The 20,336-nt window shown below is 35.6% G+C and overlaps 1 protein-coding gene across 4 annotated transcripts; it reads left to right on the top strand.

The window, feature by feature from the left end:
• Nucleotides 1–295: 295 nt before the first annotated feature.
• On the top strand, nucleotides 296–20,313 carry LOC149729701 (uncharacterized). Of its 4 annotated transcripts, XM_089886414.1 has the most exons (15): nucleotides 296–559; nucleotides 792–1,394; nucleotides 4,166–4,226; nucleotides 4,932–5,069; nucleotides 9,988–10,141; nucleotides 10,659–10,726; nucleotides 14,316–14,396; nucleotides 15,078–15,252; nucleotides 15,929–16,004; nucleotides 16,448–16,595; nucleotides 16,975–17,104; nucleotides 17,558–17,742; nucleotides 18,213–18,453; nucleotides 18,881–18,996; nucleotides 19,668–20,313. In XM_089886414.1, the coding sequence occupies exons 1-15, from the start codon at nucleotides 468–470 to the stop codon at nucleotides 19,740–19,742; spliced, it is 2,343 nt and encodes a 780-aa protein (XP_089742540.1). In that variant the 5' UTR covers nucleotides 296–467; the 3' UTR covers nucleotides 19,743–20,313. The 4 variants fall into 4 exon arrangements, with proteins under 4 accessions (XP_089742540.1, XP_089742542.1, XP_089742543.1 ...); XM_089886416.1 differs by lacking the exons at nucleotides 296–559; nucleotides 792–1,394 and adding an exon at nucleotides 2,025–2,223; XM_089886417.1 differs by lacking the exons at nucleotides 296–559; nucleotides 792–1,394 and adding an exon at nucleotides 2,292–2,313.
• Nucleotides 20,314–20,336: the final 23 nt, after the last annotated feature.

The following is a 20,336-nucleotide window of genomic DNA, read 5'->3' on the forward strand; positions in this document are numbered from 1 at the left end:
TAGCATGGTTATCCGGTTTTACGCGAGTAAGTGTTAGTTTAGTTTGCTAGATTCGCCAATAGAGACCCCTGTACCAGCTTATTGATTTTTCTACTGCAATTACCCCTTTGTCGTATGATTTTCGGCATGGGCAAAAGTCGTCAATATGCCCAGGGGAATTCGCCTTTAGTTGGCTAGGAAATCTCAACAGAATACGCGTTACGTTTCCGGCTTACACTCGGATTAATGGAACAGTTTGCGATCGCTTGGGTTCATTTTTCAGTGCATGCAACGCTTGCAAACGATGTAAGAGCAGACTGCAGTGTGCCACAGTTTAATAGCGCATATATAAAAATATAGCTGTTTCAGCAAGACAAATGAAAGATCTTCGTTTATTTTAGGAATAAACAGTTATTGGATATTTATGCTACAGTTAAACTTAGAAAAAAGGTTGAATTATTTTCTGTTTTGAGCTATACGCAAAAGCTATGGTAGGGTCCACGATTGGCAGGATCGTGAAACGAAGTAGTACGGAAGATATTTTTGATCAAGTTCATGTCAAGCGTCCAAAATTACCAAGGTAAATGCTATGCGTAAGTATATCCTATATTATAGGACAACATACATGAAGTTTAAACGTGAGTGATAAAACATTTAACCTAACGCGGTACTGTTGTTGGAGGGAATGGATTAATTACTAGTTTCCGACAAGCAAGGAAATCCCGTCCATACCATTTGTAATCAAAAGTTACCTCGTCGTGCGCGTGGGTCATTTTTCATAACTCTTATACTCTCGTTTTCTCTCTTTGCAGTCACGGTTTTCGGGACATGGAGCAATCTGGTACGCTGCCAGGCGGCCATTCATACGACTCACAACAAAACTCATTAAGTTGTAAAAGCGACGCTGAATGGCTTGCCGATGAACTGTTCTATCGGACCCCTGGTACCGAACAAGCAATGTGCGACGACTGGGATACGACCAGCTACTTTACCGACGACGAGGAATACGATTTATCGAACGACTTACCCGTACGGATTACTTCGCCTGGCTCGACTTCGTCTAACCAGGAATCGGAAGGTTACGGAAGCGATACGTCCGACGTAGTCGACATTTTGAAAAATGAAACCGCCAAGCCAACCGTAAAAGCGGCCATTACTCAAACTGTACAAGAAGTGACAGCTGCTCCCGGGAAATTAAAAGCAAAATTGGAAACCGGGCCGATTCGTATCAGCACCACCAAGAAACTTGTACCAGTAACGGGCAAAGTGGCGTGCGTAAACGCGCGGTCGATACCAAAGACGGCAAAAATTTACCAACTACCTCAATCGTGTGTAAAGCTGAAAAAAGAACCCACGAGAGTAGAGACCAAATCCCGCAGAACTGTAGTTCTTCGCATAATAAAGTCATCACACGGGTAAGTGCGTTTTGCGACTGAGGTTAACAGTGTACCGCGGCAAAATTGTGTAACTACACAAACATATATAGGTCATTACATATAGTACTATGGAGTAAGAAGGGCTATACTGTTAGCACCTAAATAATTTTGAAATAGGGTATCATACATATTTAGTATTGTGGGCCCATGTGGGGTAAGATGGGATACTGTTAGTATTTAAATCCTATATTTCCTGATCGTGTTTTAAACAATTAACAACGATAATTCAGAGGCGCAGGGCTGTATAATAATATAATTATGTTAATATTCTTTGTTTACCAACAAATGAGACGGGAAAGTGAATAAAAACATCTAAACATGTCCCACATTACCCCACCCTACTATATATCGCAATGTTTCAGGTACGGTAGATAAAATTTGTAGGCGGTACCCAATGGGTTAGGTTTCAGTCAAAGTTATTAAACAAACCGTTGGTTCAATTAGTTTACTTAAGTTTTTCGTTTTACCTTGGTTCTCGCCGGTGAGACACCACGCAATTTCACGCATTTCAGTGCGGTGGGAAACGTACAGCAAATTTTCCGAGCGAAAAACGCACCGTACTCGCTAGCGGTGCTAAAGAACAGTATATAAGCAAGTGTGGCCAAGCTGGTTTCGTGACGTGTGTTTGTGTAGGGGAAGAAGGCTTGGTAGCTTTAGTTAAAGCTGCTGTTTTGTTGCCAGTCTGGCTTAGCGTTTCATAAAAGTCAGCTGTTATGAGTGAACGTAAATCAAAAGGTCGCATTCGAAATGTGACAATCAAGTATTGACTTACACAATTTTCACTTCAGTATAAGAGACTGCAGTGTAGGTTAGTACGTAAACAAAAAGTTAAATATTAGTTAGCGTTTTAGCCCAACCCCTAAAGGCGAATCAATAGACCCCTAAAGCCACGTATTCGGTTAGTTTAACTTAATTGTGTAAAGTTGCGGACTTAATCTATTGGGATACTTATACACTTTGTTATAGGGAAACTCTAGTCTGTTTTATTAGTATAACTAGCTCAGTAAAGTACCAAATAACACGCAATACTTTAACTAAAGTATGCTACATATCTTTGCAACGAACATATGTTGCTGTAAAGTCTGCTTATTGTGCAAAGTTGGCTTCATTCAGAACTCTGCAGCTTTTATAAATACATTGCAAGATAGAAAACTGCAGGTGTATTAATATTTAAATATCTGGTTTTCCTTTTTTATTTAAGTTAAGAAGCTGGTTTAGTGTTAATACTAGGAACTGAACTGGTGTAGTGTTTTGCTGGTTAGAACTTGAACACTTTTAAAAGACCTCAGTTTCTATCTCACTTGTTTTGTATCTGTTGTGTTCACTTCTCAGAAAAGGTTTATATATTTTTTTAAATCATTGAATTGCTATTTTGCCTATACATACTATGTGTTCATGAATAGTTATTGTGATAAACATGCAACAGTTTTAAAACGTAATATGGACCTCTTTTTAAATAGAATCTATATATTAGTACATAAGAAGTATGCTTACCTACATAACATATAGTACATAGTAGATACATTCCACACAGTAAGTAAATGCACCTGGGATGGCATTCACGGCTAACTACTAAACTGGTCGCTGTCTAAATTCGATTTTGGTTTTATAGTCGCTGACTAAAATTTTCGGTAGATTTTTATCTAATGCCGCTACCGACTAGTTTAGTCGGTAGCCAAAAATATGATGATGGTGCACAGGCTATGCATCTAGCATTGGTATGCCCATATAACTGTATATGCAACACAATAGTAGAAATCCTTTGGTAACGATACATTATGCCTATACAAAAGTACCACTGAAGAATATTACATGAATACATGGCCCATGATATCAAAACTAAATCTATATAGTTTTGCAGAGTTGACTTTTCAGTCTGTTTTTTTTTCAGTCTGTTTATTTACTGAAGATTTTCAGTCTGTTTATATTGGTTCATTTTAAGGAACAACTTGCTGTAAGCTGCAATACCTTTACCAACTTGACCTTAAAATGAACAAAATAAACTAAATGTACAATGATACAATAACTTTTATTTGTCTTTTCGATTACAATAGCAAAGATTTAGAAATATTTTAAACGAAAAGACAGGATAAAGCGACAAAACAACAGTTGTTGTTTTTAACATTTAATTGGAAAAATTTAAGCGTAATTGCTACACCTAGCAGACAAATGATGTAACTGTTACTTAACAACTTAGAAGTAACTATGTAATACAGTGTAACACCAGGGGTCCCATGAGTCTAGTATACAAGTGCTTGGTAGGCACTATAGAGTCACTAGACAGTGTTTTGTATCATTCGGCAAATCGACTTATGTATACACTAATGTTTAAAAAGGGAATATCAAAGTGATATCTCTTCACATAGTGCTTAAGCCTGTGGTGTACTTGGTTTCTAATGCTTAGAGGCAGGAAAATGTGGTTGGTTAGTCAACATTGAAATACAAATAGATCAATGGTTTATGCTACCCAATAACCCAAATGTATAACCATATTTACATAAACCCTATTTTTTTACTGGTATATAATTGGGATTTGAAAAATGCATTGATTTGTGTAACACCAATTGGCACAGTTGCCCACCATTACAAAGATAAGGATTTGGTTAACAGCACAAAAAGTTTCAAGAGTTCAAAAGCCACATATAAAACTGCTAGCTTTCTAACAGTGCAGAGATGATAGCTTATGTTTGTATAACCTTTTCAGGGTTTAAAACTGTAACAAAATTTAAATTTACCTATTTTTTTCACAGAAAACAAAGTGAAAAAATGGGTAGTCGCGCTAACATGAAGATGCAGTTACAAAGGGACAAGGTAATATTACTTTTTATTAATTTAGCATTTGGTATAGGCTACCTAGCTACGTGTAATGTTTATTAGTTTATACTTTAGCTTACATACATGATTATACATCCCTTTAAATTCACCTGAAAAGTTTATAGCAGAGTCTGTAATTTCCACAGTAACATAAGAGTCATGACAAACGCCACCAACCTATTCTATTTATGTTTCTTATGTGGCAAACTAGTATAGGATCTAGGCATGGTCATTTCATAGACTTTACGTTTTGTGACACTGACACCCACTTATATCAAGTCATATATGACACAGATAGGCAGTAGGCCACTGGTTTAGAAGTTTGATCTGCCAATTTTTGCACCTATCTTTCTGCAGCATCAAAAGTGTTTGTATTAATATTATGTAGGCCTGTATACAACACATAATATTCGTTATTATATTGTACCTTGTGTTTTGCTTTTTTGTCTCCATTTATGGTAGAGTGGGGAAAGACGGGACACCTTTTGCACATAATATCCAAATATCCTGATCTTTTAAACAATTAACAACTGTTTATGGCAGTTGTGAGGATATGGTTTTAAAATTATTTGAATTTTCTTTGTTTTCCACCGAATAGAACAATAAAATAGAATAAAAATGTGTTTTATCTTCCCCCACTCTACTATATCTAATAATAAATAGCCTAACAATTTAAATATATTGAAACGTTTAAACTACTAGGCCCTTATGGAAGAGAAGAGATTAAGACAAGCTTCACAAAATACAGCTCAAGCCTCAAAAAGTTCTTCATCTTCAACTATTAACATGCCAGTTGTAACTCTAACTTCTCCACCCCAACTACCTGTACAAGTGCTTAAGGTAATTATTTGTCATAGTTTCAATTCTTTAAAGATTTCTCTGTTATATTTTTCTGGATTTTTTTTTATGTTTGAATTAGTACTACAAACGATTTATTAATTTTTCTCTGTTTAATTTTTTTAGAATATTTATGCTTGAATTAGTTCAAATAATTTATGATTTTCGATGAAGTAGGTTAAATACTATTTTATTACATTTTATGCCTATTTTCATTTTTGAATACAGTTAGCATTGTTTGTGCAACACATAAAAGCTAAAACGAAACTCTTTGTCTCTATATTTGTTGGTTTAGGGCTCAAATGTGCCAGCATTTAGCTAAAGTGTTATAAATAATAAACTTAAACTACTTGCCTTTTAATAGGCTACTCTCTTTTTCTACACATTCTAGTAACTACATTGCATTTGCATACAAAAGAATGCTTGTGCAAAAAAATAAAAACATAATATACATAGCTTTATTATAAGCGCCGTGGCGTAGTGGTAAGCGCGCCTGCCTGTAACCATTAGGTAATGGGTTTAAGGCTCGTCGCTGCTAGCATTGTGGGCGTATGTGTCCTTAGGCAAGACACTTAACAACAATTGCTCCAACCCAGTGGCCACTAATGGGTTGTCCAAATTATCAGCCATACATAAAAAAAAACGAAAAAATCCAAAAAAAATAATCACCCACAAAGTAACATACATGGTAACTCGTAAGCTGGCATGAGGTGTTAAACCCGTGTGATAACGACTGTCGTTTTTCGGCCACGCGAGGATAAAGTAAGTAACATTCATTCATACATTACATATTGCAATATTGCATACAAAAGAAAGTTTGTGCAAAAAATTAAAACCATTCATAGTTATACTACACCATTCTTCAAAGAGTCATGTTATACTATTCTTCAAAGCTATTGTTATGTACAAAGCAATAAATTTATTCAAAATTGCTTCCTTGTCCAATTTGGTGCTGCATACTGCCGGCACACTGTTTTGGAAAATCCCATTGATTAAAATAAGTTTTCCGCTGGTTGACTGGCTGTAACAGTCACGCTGATTAGCCTACCATAGCTTTATGCTACTTTAAATGAATTTGCACCATTTAAAAAGAGGTTTATTAATAAATCTAAAATGATTTCAGTGCAAAAAAATATTTTTTTTGCTTAAAGAGCTGTTTTAGATTCATGGATTCATGTAACAGTAATGCAAAAAATATTAAATATTAATACTGCTATATACATTGGGTAGTTTAGGTTTAAGTTTAGTTCCTGCAAATTTTTAAATGAAATATGCATTCACCAATTATTTTCCTTTGTTTCGGTTCAATATGTGGTTGTCTGTAACCGAAGTTTGCTCATCAGACATGCATGCCTTGCATTAAGAAAACATGCCACAAGCTTTCTCTGTCCCACCAGGCCTACTTAGCAGTGTTTCCTACACTTTTCACTTCGAATTGCAGTGTTTCCTACACTTTTCACTACAAATTGCAGTGTTTCCTACATTTTTTCGACAAATCATAATCATTCTAAATTATATAACCATAACCAAAAAACATGGGCAAAACATTTTTTAAAAACACCCATGTATTAATTAAACAACAAAACACCAACTCAATATAAAAAATCAAACAGGGATGAGCAGTTGGCGTCCCAATTAACTTTTATCTTTTATTAAAAAGCCAATAAATTGGCAGAAATCCGCAAATTATTAAAATGAAAAAATTAGTAAAAATTATTCCCCTAAATAATTTTTGATTTTTTGCCACTGAAGTCAAATTGTATAATAATAATTTATATATATAAATATATATATACATATATAATAATATATAAATTAATATAATCCTTCAAAATTAGACTATTTCTTATTTTTCATCACTGTATTCTTGCTTAAAACCAGCAACACAGGAGCGAGCACGAAGTATGTTTATCCACTCATCAATATTTCAGATGGAGGTTTGAAACGGTTTCCTTTAACGATGAATTTATAAAAGATCGTTTTTTTTTTCGCTGCAGAGTAGTGCAGACTGCAAGAGTGCAATGCATAGGAATTAAAACAATAACAAAACAAAACACAATCAGTCAAAAAACTTCTCTTGTCTTAACACAGGGCTTTTAAGCGTTTTCGGTGCACAACCCTAATAATAAAATTGAACCTCATCTCATTGGTTTGAAACATGTTTACTGATTAATGTGGTGCAAAAAACTCCAGAATAGGCCTGCATACCCTGGAACTTTGACACTAAAAAGTTATGTTGTAATCCGGTGGTTCAGCAGCTTTTTAGCTTACGGCCGATAATATTTCGATCTAATTTGCAAATCTACATTTCACATAGCTTATTATCTTTTGGGATTTTGAAACTTCTTGAGTAGCGATCCAACCAAATAAAAATGGCCCACTTGGGTTGTAGTTGTAATATAGGGATTAAAAGGCATTCTTAATGCAACTTTAAAAATGTATTTAAAATCTAAGCATGTAAAATCGTTTCATACCTTTTCTGTAGTTAAAACTCACTACACATTGGGTAAAATAAGTTTATAAAACCTTAATTATGCATTGAACTATAGCAAAAGTCTCATTTGTAAAATAAATCTATTCATTTTTTAAAACTAATCAACAGGCTATAGTTTAAACTCATATGGAAGTATTTGTGTGTAAAGATATTTTTTAACTTTTGTTTTTGTTGGAGTAAGCAGAGGTTAGAGTATTTTATGAGTGTATAACTAAACTCCCTTTTGCACATTATTAAAAGTTCAAACCAGGCTGCTTTGACTTGAATCTATTTTCACTTTTAATTCAAAAATTCAAGCTAGGTACAAATTTACATTTAAGCACACTAGACTAAAAATATATATTACAAAAATATAGGTCTATATTATATATGTTACTTAATATACATACTTGTAGGTTGAAATCGTTGCTATAATAAGAAATATATGAACATTGATTGCAACTTATTTATGCTATGCTGCAGGCAACTGTATATGTATTTTGAGTTGTGTTTTACACGACTCCCAAGTCTTGGTTTGTGGACCATTGTGGATAAAACATTTATTAAAATGAATTAGTGTAAAAGTGTATATGTAAGAACTTTCAATTCTAACGTACCAACTTATGGTACAAACTATTTTACAATACGCAGTCATACCTTTAAGTTTAAACCAATATGTGACGATATATATATATATATATATATATATGTATAGTAGGGTGGGGGAGGACGGGATACCATTAGCACATAACATCCAAATATCCTGATCGTGTTTTAAACAATTACCAACAGTCTGTGGAAGTCGTGAGGATACGGTTTTATAAATCTTTAATTGTTTTGTTTACTACCAAATGTGACGAGAAAATAGAATAAAAATGTGTCTCATCTTCCCTCACCCTACTATAGATCTTTGAAAATGCATTTAAATAAACGGGCCAACAATCTGCATCTACTTTGCATCTTTTCTTCCATACGGTAAACCAACCATCTGCCGGTTTAATATGATAGTTGCATTACCATTTGAATTCGTTCTTTCCCAACAATAACGATAAAAATAATAACTTGTATTTGTCTCTAAAACATCCAAGTGGAAGAAACTTGCTAAAACTCACTGCTAAAACACGCTAACAGTTAAAAACATATTTACATTTAATTGGAAGAAACTTACATAGCAACTTAACACTGTAGTTCATGTATTTGACTTCCCTCTAAATCCTGTTAAGTCGATCTGATCCAACGCTAATAACACTATAGGCCGCAATTCCGGATTAGTGTTGCTTTCAACAGACTAACTCGGCCGCACCGACGTTATTAATTCGATATTAAATGCGGATTCGAAACACGAATACTTCCTCTTAGAGTTGGGAATGCCTTTTCCCCGTACGCGTATTTAAATTTGCCCTAGAGTTCGAGTTAGTGAACACAACTTCATGACAGTATAGCAGTAATGTTCGCATTAAGTTAGCATACAGCTGATGTAGATTGCAGAGATTTTTAAGATGGCATTTAATTACAGATAACGAAAAATAATGAAATTACTGGTAGCGTCTATATGCAGTAAAGTGCAGTCAAATATATACATAGGGTGCTTTAAAAATACAGTTTATTTTACGTTTTTTAATCTTTAGATACAAAGCATATTCGCTTAGAAAACTGTTAACATTTTTAAGTTAATTTAAAACACGATGCGTGACTCTGCCAACCCCGTCGAGTTCTCCAAGGAAACGTACCCACCTATCCCCCTAGGCCCCATGCAGTACATACCCCCCAGCTACCGTTTCAAACCCAGTATGGGTGATAGGCAAGCCCCCGAGGCCCCTAAAGTTGGCAAGCGGGCATGGCTGGATGAATGCCAAGCGCTAACGTACAGCAGACCAGATTTAAAGAAGCCAAATATATCCACTAATTTAAACGACTCCGAAAACGACAACTCTGCGAGACTTCGGTTTACAAAAAGTATTGTGTATGGCGCATATTATAAATGCCAGGTTGAAGAAAGAGCTGCAATGGCTTATAAACAGAAGGTAAATTGGGTGCGCTGCCAAGTCTCGTAAACTAGATATTCGCGCGTAGGAATTCGAGTTATTTCATGCAGCGTCCTGCACGATTTTTTCCGAGATACATATAAAAAACAATTCTTCCGGCTTTTTACTATAATAATAGGAAAAAAAACGATTTTTGCACCAATCTTAAAATCTGTAGTTTTTTTTATTCGGCGTATTTTACGATTTTTTTGAGATACATTGAAAAAAAAAGCCTTTTCTCGTATTTTACTATTATAACTAATCGTGAATCGTAAAAAAAAATTTTGACGCAAATTTTAATTATTCTATGGGCGTCCTGCACGTTTTTTTTTTTCAAGATACGTGTAAAAACAACTTGCCTTTACTGGCCTATCAATACAATAATCGCAAAAAAAAACATTTTTCACATCAATTTTTCCTACAGGTCGAGACTGGCCTACAGAACCCGACCCAATACCATGTTCGTGAAACACAACGTAACCAAGTTCGTGAGTACATCAGTCAGTCTCATAAAGATGGTTCCAAATACATGGTCCGCCAGCTATTCAACCCTTCGCAAAGCGCTCCCACCAACGCAGGTACTTTATGCTAAATATTCAAAAAATACTTTTTATTCAGAGCGTGTTTTAACAACAATATATTTCATAACTTGTTTCAACGACTATTGTTTTGCTGTTGATTCCCTTCTCTTCGTTCTTTAAACAACATGATCTTCGCTTTCATTTTAAAAGAGATGTTTTTGAACAGTCAAATAAAAATATTTTAAATTTTGTTTTATTATGACTGAAACTTTTTTAGGCTACCTATCATTTCTTTACAAAATAACTGTGCGTCGCGATTCGGTACAGCGGTTTTCATTTTAATATTATTAAATACAACGTACACCTTGTCATTTATTACGCAAAATGCAAGTACAATTTTCAGATATAGTGTATTTCCTTTTGGTGATAGACCAACTGTGGAATAAATTCCTGGTCTTATGACTCGCCCATGTACAATAATAGAAACAGCACCTTTATAGATATACATAGTGGTAACAATAATAATAATAATATATTTAAGAACGGATAATAATATCTTTCTACATTTATCCAGGTGACGCATTCCATGCTAACAGTACACCAGCGAGTCCTCTAGCTCGTCTCAACTTGTCCACAGACCCGGTAAGCGACTTCCAAAACCTTAGTTCAACCTATTACGTCGACTAACTATATTTTACGCCTAAAACTCCAATTTTACTAATATTTTTTTGTCTATTTTTACTAAACCCCACGTTTTAAACTCTATTCTGCATATTTTTTCCTTCTATGTCTATTACCCCGAATTTTTGTAATGCAACATGCGTAACCAAATACGCAATTGCATGTGCACATTATTTTTACCCCTCCGACCACATCTACCTTTTTTCTTTGTACGTCCATTTTACCCCTAATCGTCGTAAGTAATAGAACATACGCAACTAAATACGTAATTGCATGTGCACATTATTGTTACCCCCATCTGATGCTGCGTTCGCATTTCTTTACGCGCCAGTTTCTCCCGAGCCTCGGCTCTATGACTCAGCATTGAATCACAATCGCTATTATGACGTCGTACTGACTTGCGAGTGCGTTTGATTGACGTGTGCCCGCCGTTGGATAATATTCCGCGCCTGTAAAATCTACCTGCAGTACACGCTGCCTGATGCTGCACTGTTATTTAAGGAATGGCGTTTTCTCATTTTAACTAGTATGTGTTCTAGTACATTAGATTTTATATGTTTTTATAAAGTGAGTTAAGGAAAGTGAAACTGTGGAGTTAGTTTTGCAGTCTGCAGCCCTAGAAAGATACTTTAAGGGCAAAAAATGAGTTTTATTTTATTCAATTCTAAATTCTATATGTAATTCTATATAAGGGTAGATTCTATCTACTCTTTATGTGCATGGTTAAGGCTCTGTGTCGATAGACGCCAAAGGACTTGTGATTTAGGCACAAGATTTCTCATTAGCATATAATTTAGCCAGATACAGTTAAAGCAATAGTTTTATAGCTTAAAATATAATTTTATCGATTATATTTTCAGGTTGCTTCTGTATTTCCTAATTCATTTTGTATCCTTATTTTTACCGCGATCCGTGTGCCTTATTGCTTAGAATCGTGAGTCACCGCACGACTCGTTGTCATTCTAACCAAGAGAGCATTATGGCTAAAACGAATCGAACTGTGCAAAGATTATACTGCGCGTGATTGCAATACGATTAAGTAGCTTTATATTACATTATACTTCGCCCTTATCCGTTAGTTATCTAATTCTAAGACCCATGGCATATTATTTGTATTAAATTGGGTATAGCAGTATAGCACCTACTAAAAAATGTTTAAATTTAAAAACTCAGATACAATTTTATAAAAAATACAGGCATTTTCAGTGTTGCCTAAATTTAAGTTCCCAACGTAATTTCCGACGTTTTAAATCAGGATAAGAAACACTTTTCGCCTATATCTTGCCCTATACATTAATACATATAGTTCTTCTCGTGCCATGGTCACTTAAAATCCGCGATCCCTTCCCATTATTGGGCGCCCCCTTTCAAACACTACCCGGAAAATGTCCAGGAAGCCATTTGTGACGTAACAATAGCACGCAACCGCCATTCTTTCTGGACAGTTATTGACTGCCCTTAATTACTTCTTATACGAAAACAATTTTATTTTTGGCAATAATTAGCTACCGAATGCCTACAGTAACCTATATAGTAGGGTGGGGAAGATGGGACATATCTTCTCGTCTTATTCGGTAGTAGACAAAGAACATTCAAAAAATTATAAAAACCGTATCCTCGCGACTTCCATGAACCGTTGTTAGTCGATCAGGGAATTTGGACATTATATGCTAAAGTGTCCCATTTTCCCCCATAGTACTATAAAACATTTTTGGAAATTTTTAACTTCCTGATTAGAAACCAAGCACCAAATTTATGGTCAAGTTTTGAAGACGCTTTCGTGTATACTTTCACACGTATAACGTTTGTTTATTACGCGTGCGTTTAGTATTTTCCACTTAATTACCTCAATGTTGCCACGATTCGTACTTGCTTTCCAGAACTTGCGGTTATTTGGCTTACCCCGTTAATATCCACCCAAAATTTCTCCCAAACAACTTAAAAATAAACTACTATTAAAACAATAGAAACCGCGACGTTTAGCGTTGGTGTAATTGCAACAAGGGCTTGGGTGTTTAATTATAACACCACTGGTCCCACACGTACGTTGCAACACCTTAACAATACCTGGGCAGCAATAAACAAGTTCCATCCGCATTACAGCATCCGGTCGTCTATGATTGCGCTGTATGGCCTTATACAACAAACGATATTAATATCTCAAAAGGATATGCACGTCCAGTCATTGTAGCATTTAAACTATGTACGCGCGACGCAGTATAGTGTGGTAATATAAAATTGCGTGGGCAGATTATGACAGATTGACAGTCAATGTAAAAAGTTCAGTTTTGCAATCTGTTGCAACGCGTTATATAACAGTGCACAGACAGCATATAGTTTAACTTGTAGATGTGTTATGCAATGCAGAATTTTATTTTATTATATTATGATGTGATTAATACTAGGACGAGGCGCGCCATGGGACATTGGATATAGCCCAATTACCCTATAACACCTATGCGATACACAGTAACGTACACTTACAATTGTACATATAATATACTAAATGGTAATATACTATAATAGGTTGGAGGAGGACAGGACACTTTTTCATTCTATTTTTTCGACCCATTTGGTAGTAAAGAAAGAATAGTCAAATAATTATAAAACCGTATCCTCATGACTCCCATTGACCGTTGTTAAGTGTTTAAAACACGATCAGGATATTTAGATATTACGTGCTAATGGTGTTCAGTCTTTCCCCACCCTACTCTATATTACAAACTGCACTTAATACTTCCAGAACCGCAGCATAGTTTTGTATTTAAGTGATTAGGTGCTCTGTAACTTTCGATTAGCGAAAAAAATCTTTAAACTTTCAAAAATTTTAAATCTTCGCAAATTCCCAATCTTTATTATGACGTGGACGCGTGGTCACACAGGTTGGCGACACCCATGGTGGGGAGGTCCTATACCGTACAACTATGGACAGGTGCAAATGAAGTCTAAATTAGTTTTGTATTTTTCACCCTAGTAAACAATCGTAACGCACAACGCGCGTTCAGTAGTTTATTGTTAGGATATTATATCACATGCCTTTTCAGTATTATGATAATAATATTAATCACTTTTATTTGTCTCTTCCATTACAGTAGCGTGGATTTAAAAGTATTTTAAACGAAAACAGGATATAGCGACAAAACAACAGTTGTTAAAACACGCTTTACAGTTAAAAACTTATTTACATTTATAGGAATAAAAAAGCATGGTCGCTACACCTATTGTTTAGTTTACACATTTTAACTAATTTGGTGTAGATACTCAAGATTCAACCTAAAACGAGTCAGTGCATATTTTATTAAAAGACGTTTGAACTATCTGTTGTGTGTCATACTCTGTATAGTTGTAAAACCAAACGCATCGACTTTTATGTGCTTTATTAAATTAACCGAAATTTCCTACTACCTTACGTCAGTCGTATTTCTCTATTGATTTATTCCTTTCTTTCGGACAATTTCCAACAAAATCATTAAAAATTCGCTTTTAGCAATTACAATTCGCTAACACACCCCTTTCAAATTATACAAAACTTTAACATATACTTCTGCAGATGACCGACATAATAGACGACATTGTCAGCCTTGAGTCAAGCTTCGGAGACGAGCCTCGCTTCGACCGTAACGCTACAACTGTAAGTATTGATTTTACTATCAATAGCAGTAACTACAGTATTACTGCTGATTTCTGCTTTGGGTTTTGACTTTTGTTCTTGGTGAACTTTGTTATTTTAGACAGCTAATCGGTGCTGGGCTCTAAAAAAGAGCTCGCATGCCATGTATGTATGGTAATACTCGTATGTGGTAGGATACTGGTTTCTTTGCCTAATGCCATGTTGGTATAGGCGTGCGTGTTCTTGGACAAAACAATTGATCGGTTACTGCCTTTTCCCCCCAAATCACTGCATACTCACGGAGTATGTTGAGTTTTAGGCAATTTCACAGGTCAAATAACCTGCTTGATTGTAATATCAACCGGTTAGCAGAGAAAAGTTATATGTACATTAGTACATCTGTGTACTCTTGTAGCGCAAACTTAAATCACTGCATTTTCCACGTATTTGATTAAGTAAACTAAGAATGACATACCCTTCCCTCTACTCCATCAACTACTAATATAGTAGGGAAAGGAAAGACGGAACACCTTTAGCACATAATATCCAAACATCCTATAATCGTGTTTTAAACAATTAACAACGGCGAACAGTTTTATAATTCTTTTAATGTTTTTTAATTACATCCAAGTAGGTCAAAACAGAATAAAAAGTTTCCTATCTTCCCCCACCCTACTATACTAACCACGCCATACCCCTCAGCTCCAAACAGTTTCCCCGTCTGACCTTGGAAGTTTTGCCCGCTCCTCTGCCCATTCCCTGCCCGTTATCTCCAACGAAACGTCCTCATCGTGTCCTGTCATCAAACGTGAATTTACGGAAGAAGATGCTCGTCTCTTCGCTAAAGATCGGATCAAGAAGGACAATCACAATATAAGTAAGTCCCTGTTTTTTACACTATTTTACCAAATATAATACAGAATACAGCAGATGAGCAAAATACATTATGGTACGGTGGGGTAAGATGGGACAACTTAAGCACATAATATCCTGATCGTGTTTTTTACAATTAACAACGGTATATAGGAGTCGTGAGAATACGGTTTTATAATTCTTTGAATGTTCTTTGTTTATTACCAAACGAGAAAATTAAACAAAAAAGGTGTCCCATCTTTCCCCACCCTACTATGTAAACAGTACAGACAGAATACAGCAGGATATATGTTATATAATACACAATACAGTGTACGAAATACAGTATCTCAAGCTAAAAAAATATCTCGGGTGCAACAGCAGCCACACTTCTTAAATGACAATCTTACACTTTTTTTTCATAGCGTGTTTTAACAACTGTTGTTTTGTTGTTAATTCCTTTATCTTTGTTCTTTAAATAACCTGATATTCCCTACGTTTTCAAAGAGAGATAAATAAAAGTTATGTTATGTGAGTACAGAACACACCATACATTGTATAATGCTATACACCACCAAGCTACTTATACGGGAAAATGTTTAAGTCCTTAGTTTACCAAAGTAATATGTATCGTTAAGTACACCATATAATACGTTTTACTACCTTCAAAACCAACATGACATAGTTCATTTCTTAAACAGTTGAGCGGAGACGAAGGTACAATATAAACGATCGAATACGTGAGTTGGGACACCTCGTGCCAAAGTCGTCCGACCCGTAAGTGGTTGTCTACGTTTGTTTGCCTGTTTTTAATAGATTCCAACCCATAAGACTCTGGGGTACGATGGGATACTGTCAGTTCATAATTAATAGCACTGTGGTCTGTGGGGTGAGATGGGACATCTTTAGTTCATATTTAATAGTACTGTGGGGTAAAATGGAACACCTTTAGCACATAACATCCAAATATCCTAATCACGTTTTTAACAATTAACAACGGTCTATGGGAGTCGTGAGGGTACGGTTTTATAATTCTTTAAATGTTTTTTGTTTACTACGAAATGGGACGGGAAAATAGCATGGAAGGTGTCCCATATTCTCCCACCTTTTTGGGATTTTGTGTTTTTTTTGTAACAACTCCAAAAACGATAAAATGGACCACTGTGTTGGAGCAGTGACCGTTAAGTTTCAAACGCATTGTAAAAGTTGATGTTTTGCAGAGAATTGCGTTGGAATAAAGGTTCCATACTGAAAGCTGCAGTAGATTACATACAGCACTTACAAAACGACCAACAGAAACATCGTGCACTTGAACAACGAAGTAAACAAATGGAGACGATGAATAAGAAGTTACTGTTACGAGTTCAGGTATATTTATGTGAAAATATGTATTTTTTTTTCGAAAAATATCAGGCGCCTTAGCACAGTTGGTTAGCGCACCTGCCTCTAACCCAGAGGTAATGGGTTCAAAGCTCGTCGTTGCTACCATTGTGGGCGTATGTCGAGGACAAGACACTTAACGGCAATTGCTCCATCTCTGTGGTCATTAATTAGTTGTCCAAATTATCAGCCACACATAACAAAAATAAAAAATAAAAAAATCTTCCCTTCCAAAAAAAAATAATCACCCGCAAAGTAACAAACATGGTAACTCGTAAGTTGGCACGAGGTGTATGAACACCCGTGTTATAACGACTGTCGTTTTCCGGCCACACGAGAATAAAGTAAGTTACATTCATTCATATAGGAACTCGAAATGACGGTACAACAGTACGGTATTAATGTTGACAACAGCGAAAAACAAGGCATGATGAACCAGCTTCTTAACTTTAACACCGCCCCGACCGCGGGCATGACGGACGGGATGTTCACCGCAGGTAGTTTTCACAATTCTTATTATAAATTGTAATAAATTTCGCGAATTTTGCCCTGATCTGGTGCTCATAGAGTTGAATAATTTCGGTGTAAAGAAATACAGTAAGGATCTGGTGCTACGAAAACGTAACAGACAAAAAAAGTGCATTCTATTGTATAGTAGGGTGGGGGAAGATGGGACACCTTTAGCACATAATATCTATACATTCTGATCGTGTTTCAAACAATTAACAACGGTCTATGGGAGTCATGGGGATATAGTTTCATATTTCTTTGAGTGTTTTTTGTTTACTACTAAATGGGACGAGAAAATAGAGTTAAAACGTGTCCCATCTTCCCCCATCCTACTGTATAATAAAACATATTAGGCTAAAAGGCATCGTCAGTCTTCTATTCAAATATATAATCATTTAAAACTTGTAATGTAATTTTCTAACGTTAACTTATCCCCGCAGAAGAGGAACACCACGTCGCAAATTTCCCCACCAACGCCGTCTCGCCCCAGAACAGGTCGCCGGGTACATTAACATCACAAACAGCGGAAATAATAGTTTACCAACAGCCAGAGCAGGTAGCACCTGGTGCAAATACGAACCCCGACCAGCAGTTTTTACACCAACAACAACAACAACAACAACAGGTTAGTAGATGGTTTTAAAACGGATGAATTGCTTCTTGGAGTCGGCCATGCGTTTTTATATAGTAGGGTTTGGAAGATGGGACATCTTTTCAATCTATTTTCTTTTCCCTTTTGGTAGTAAACAAAAAAACATTTAAAGGAATATAAAACCGTATCCTCACGACTCTAATCGACCGTTGTTAGTTGTTTAAAACACGATCAGGATATTTGGATATTATGCGCTAAAGGTGTCCCCTCTTCCCCCACCCTACCATACCTTAACTTCAAGGTCAATATAGACACGACGTTAATCTAGTCACAGTATGATAAGTAATTTGTATTGAAAATAAATTTTTAATATTTTATTTGTAAAATTGTTATGTATGTCGTTGGTATACCTACAATGTTGCTAAAAATACAAATTTAGCAATAGTAAAAAACATTATACGAAAATTCCCTATGTTAACCAACGTAACTTATTTCCCCTGCAGTTATTGACGGTCGACTCCACAATCATCAACGACCAACAACAGCCAAGTCTCTCCCCTAACCATCAGATGCAGGGTAACTTCTCCCCTGCTAACTATAACCAGCAATCACCTTTGGGCAGTGCAGCTTCTAGCACTCTCTCGCCAACACACAGTGAAATGAACATGCAACAACAACAACAACAGCAACAACAGCAACAAACACAACAGCAACAACAAGAACAGTCCAACACATTAAATTTAAGTAAGTAAAATTTGCGGATTTTTTACTGTACGAATTAATTTGTAGGTTTTTTCTCTGTGTGGTTGATAATTTGGATAACCAATTAGTGACCACTGGGTTGAAGCAATTGCCGTTAAGTGTCTTGCCCAAGGACACATACAACCCGGACACATACAACACGTAGCTGTATACTTGTATTCCATACAAACACAGCGAACATCATCTTGTATACAAGTTTTTTCACCTTTTACTTATAAACGCTTACTAATCTCCAAATTGCATTGCATAGCTTAACTTATTTTACACTTATAACTTTTGACTAAAAGCCACCATAAAGCATTTCAGATAGTTTAATCTGGACTAAAAAATAAAAAAATCCCACATTTTTTCCACTAGAAAAATTTCAAACACTTAAAAAAAATTAAAAAAAAAAACTTTTTGTTTTCAGATCTTGACGAAGTAGATATGACAGCGTTTCAATTTCCCGCAAATAACGATGCCGATCCACTAACCAGTATAATGGGGGGCGGGTTCAGCTCCTTGCTGACTTCAGAGCCAAATCAGGTATATTATGTAATACATCATATAGTAGGGTGGGGAAGTTAGGACACCTTTAGCACATAATATCCAAATATCCTGATCGTGTTTTAAACAATTAATAACGGTCTATGGGAGTCGTGAGGATACAGTTTTATAATTCTTTAAACCTTCTTTGTTTACAAGCGGAAAGAGAATGTAGAATGAAAAAGTGTTCCATTTCCCCCACTCTAATATATATTATATAAAACAACATACATAACTGCTAAACCGCAATATTTTTAAATTTAAAATTACAGCTTTATAATGTGTCCTCTCTAATAAAGTAACTGGAAAGCGTAAATTTTATAACTTCCCACGTACCTTGTCATAGGTCCTCACCCACATAGAATATAATGTAGTATGGTGGGGTAAGATGGTACATATTTTGATTTCATTTTTAGGGTGAGGTAAGATGGTACACCTTTCCATTTTTTCCTTTTATTCGGTAGTAAACAAAGAATATTTACAGAATTACATGTAATCCGCCCCACTTAAAATAGCGTTGTTAAATAATTAAAAGCGATCAGGAAATGTAAGACTTAGTTGCTAACGGTATCCCATCTTACCCCACAGTATTATAAAGTCATTACCATGTAAAATGTTCGCTATATACAAAATAAAAGAATTGCGTTTTTACTCAAATTCTTGTATTATAGTTTAATGACGTCATGATGGTGGACGATTACGGTCTTATAAAAGACGATATATTTCTGTCCGATGCTAACCAGTGATATTATAACTGCGTCTACGAAGCACAAGTCTTCTCTACCAATCAATATGACGCTGTAAGCTGAACAAGGAGCTTGTAACCTTTCCGTGTCACCCGGTTAAGTGCCAGTTGGCACCTGGCCGTTTTTTCTTCCAAGAAAAAAGATGGTTCAAATTTGCTATAGAGTTCTGTATTAGGGTTTTAAAGCCATTATCGGCTTTTCTATCCAAGAGTTCTAAATTACAAATCCTAGAAGGCTGAGACATACGTTCTGTATGTCGACGTACCTCTTTCTTTTTAAAATCAAGTTTTCTTAAATCCGTTTTTATTTTTTAACCGATAATCAAATTTGTCAATCTAACAGCCGCGCAAATCGTGACCGAGTTTTTACCAGCGTGGTACTTTGACCAATTCATCTGTACAGTGATGCAATGTTCCCTGTTCTAACGCGATGAGTTTTTACAGAAACGCTTTATTTTTCTCATAGCAATAGCAGGCCCAATTTTGGTGGCCGCTAACGCGTTGCAATTTCGCCCTTTTTCTATCGAATCGCTTCGTTTTCGTTAATATTATATTTGCCATACGGAAATCCATTCTGAGACTGAAGTATTTTTGA

Source organism: Ciona robusta, chromosome 10 (genome assembly GCF_009617815.1).
Source record: "Ciona robusta chromosome 10, ASM961781v2".
Classification (NCBI taxonomy): domain Eukaryota; kingdom Metazoa; phylum Chordata; class Ascidiacea; order Phlebobranchia; family Cionidae; genus Ciona; species Ciona robusta.

Excerpts from the sequence above, each read along its gene's own strand:
- LOC149729701 (XM_089886414.1), top strand. The coding sequence starts at position 468 with ATGGTAGGGTCCACGATTGGCAGGATCGTGAAACGAAGTAGTACGGAA. Across the intron at positions 14,397-15,077 it reads TCGACCGTAACGCTACAACT|CTCCAAACAGTTTCCCCGTC; the intron begins GTAAGTATTGAT and ends CATACCCCTCAG. Across the intron at positions 16,005-16,447 it reads GTGCCAAAGTCGTCCGACCC|AGAATTGCGTTGGAATAAAG; the intron begins GTAAGTGGTTGT and ends GATGTTTTGCAG.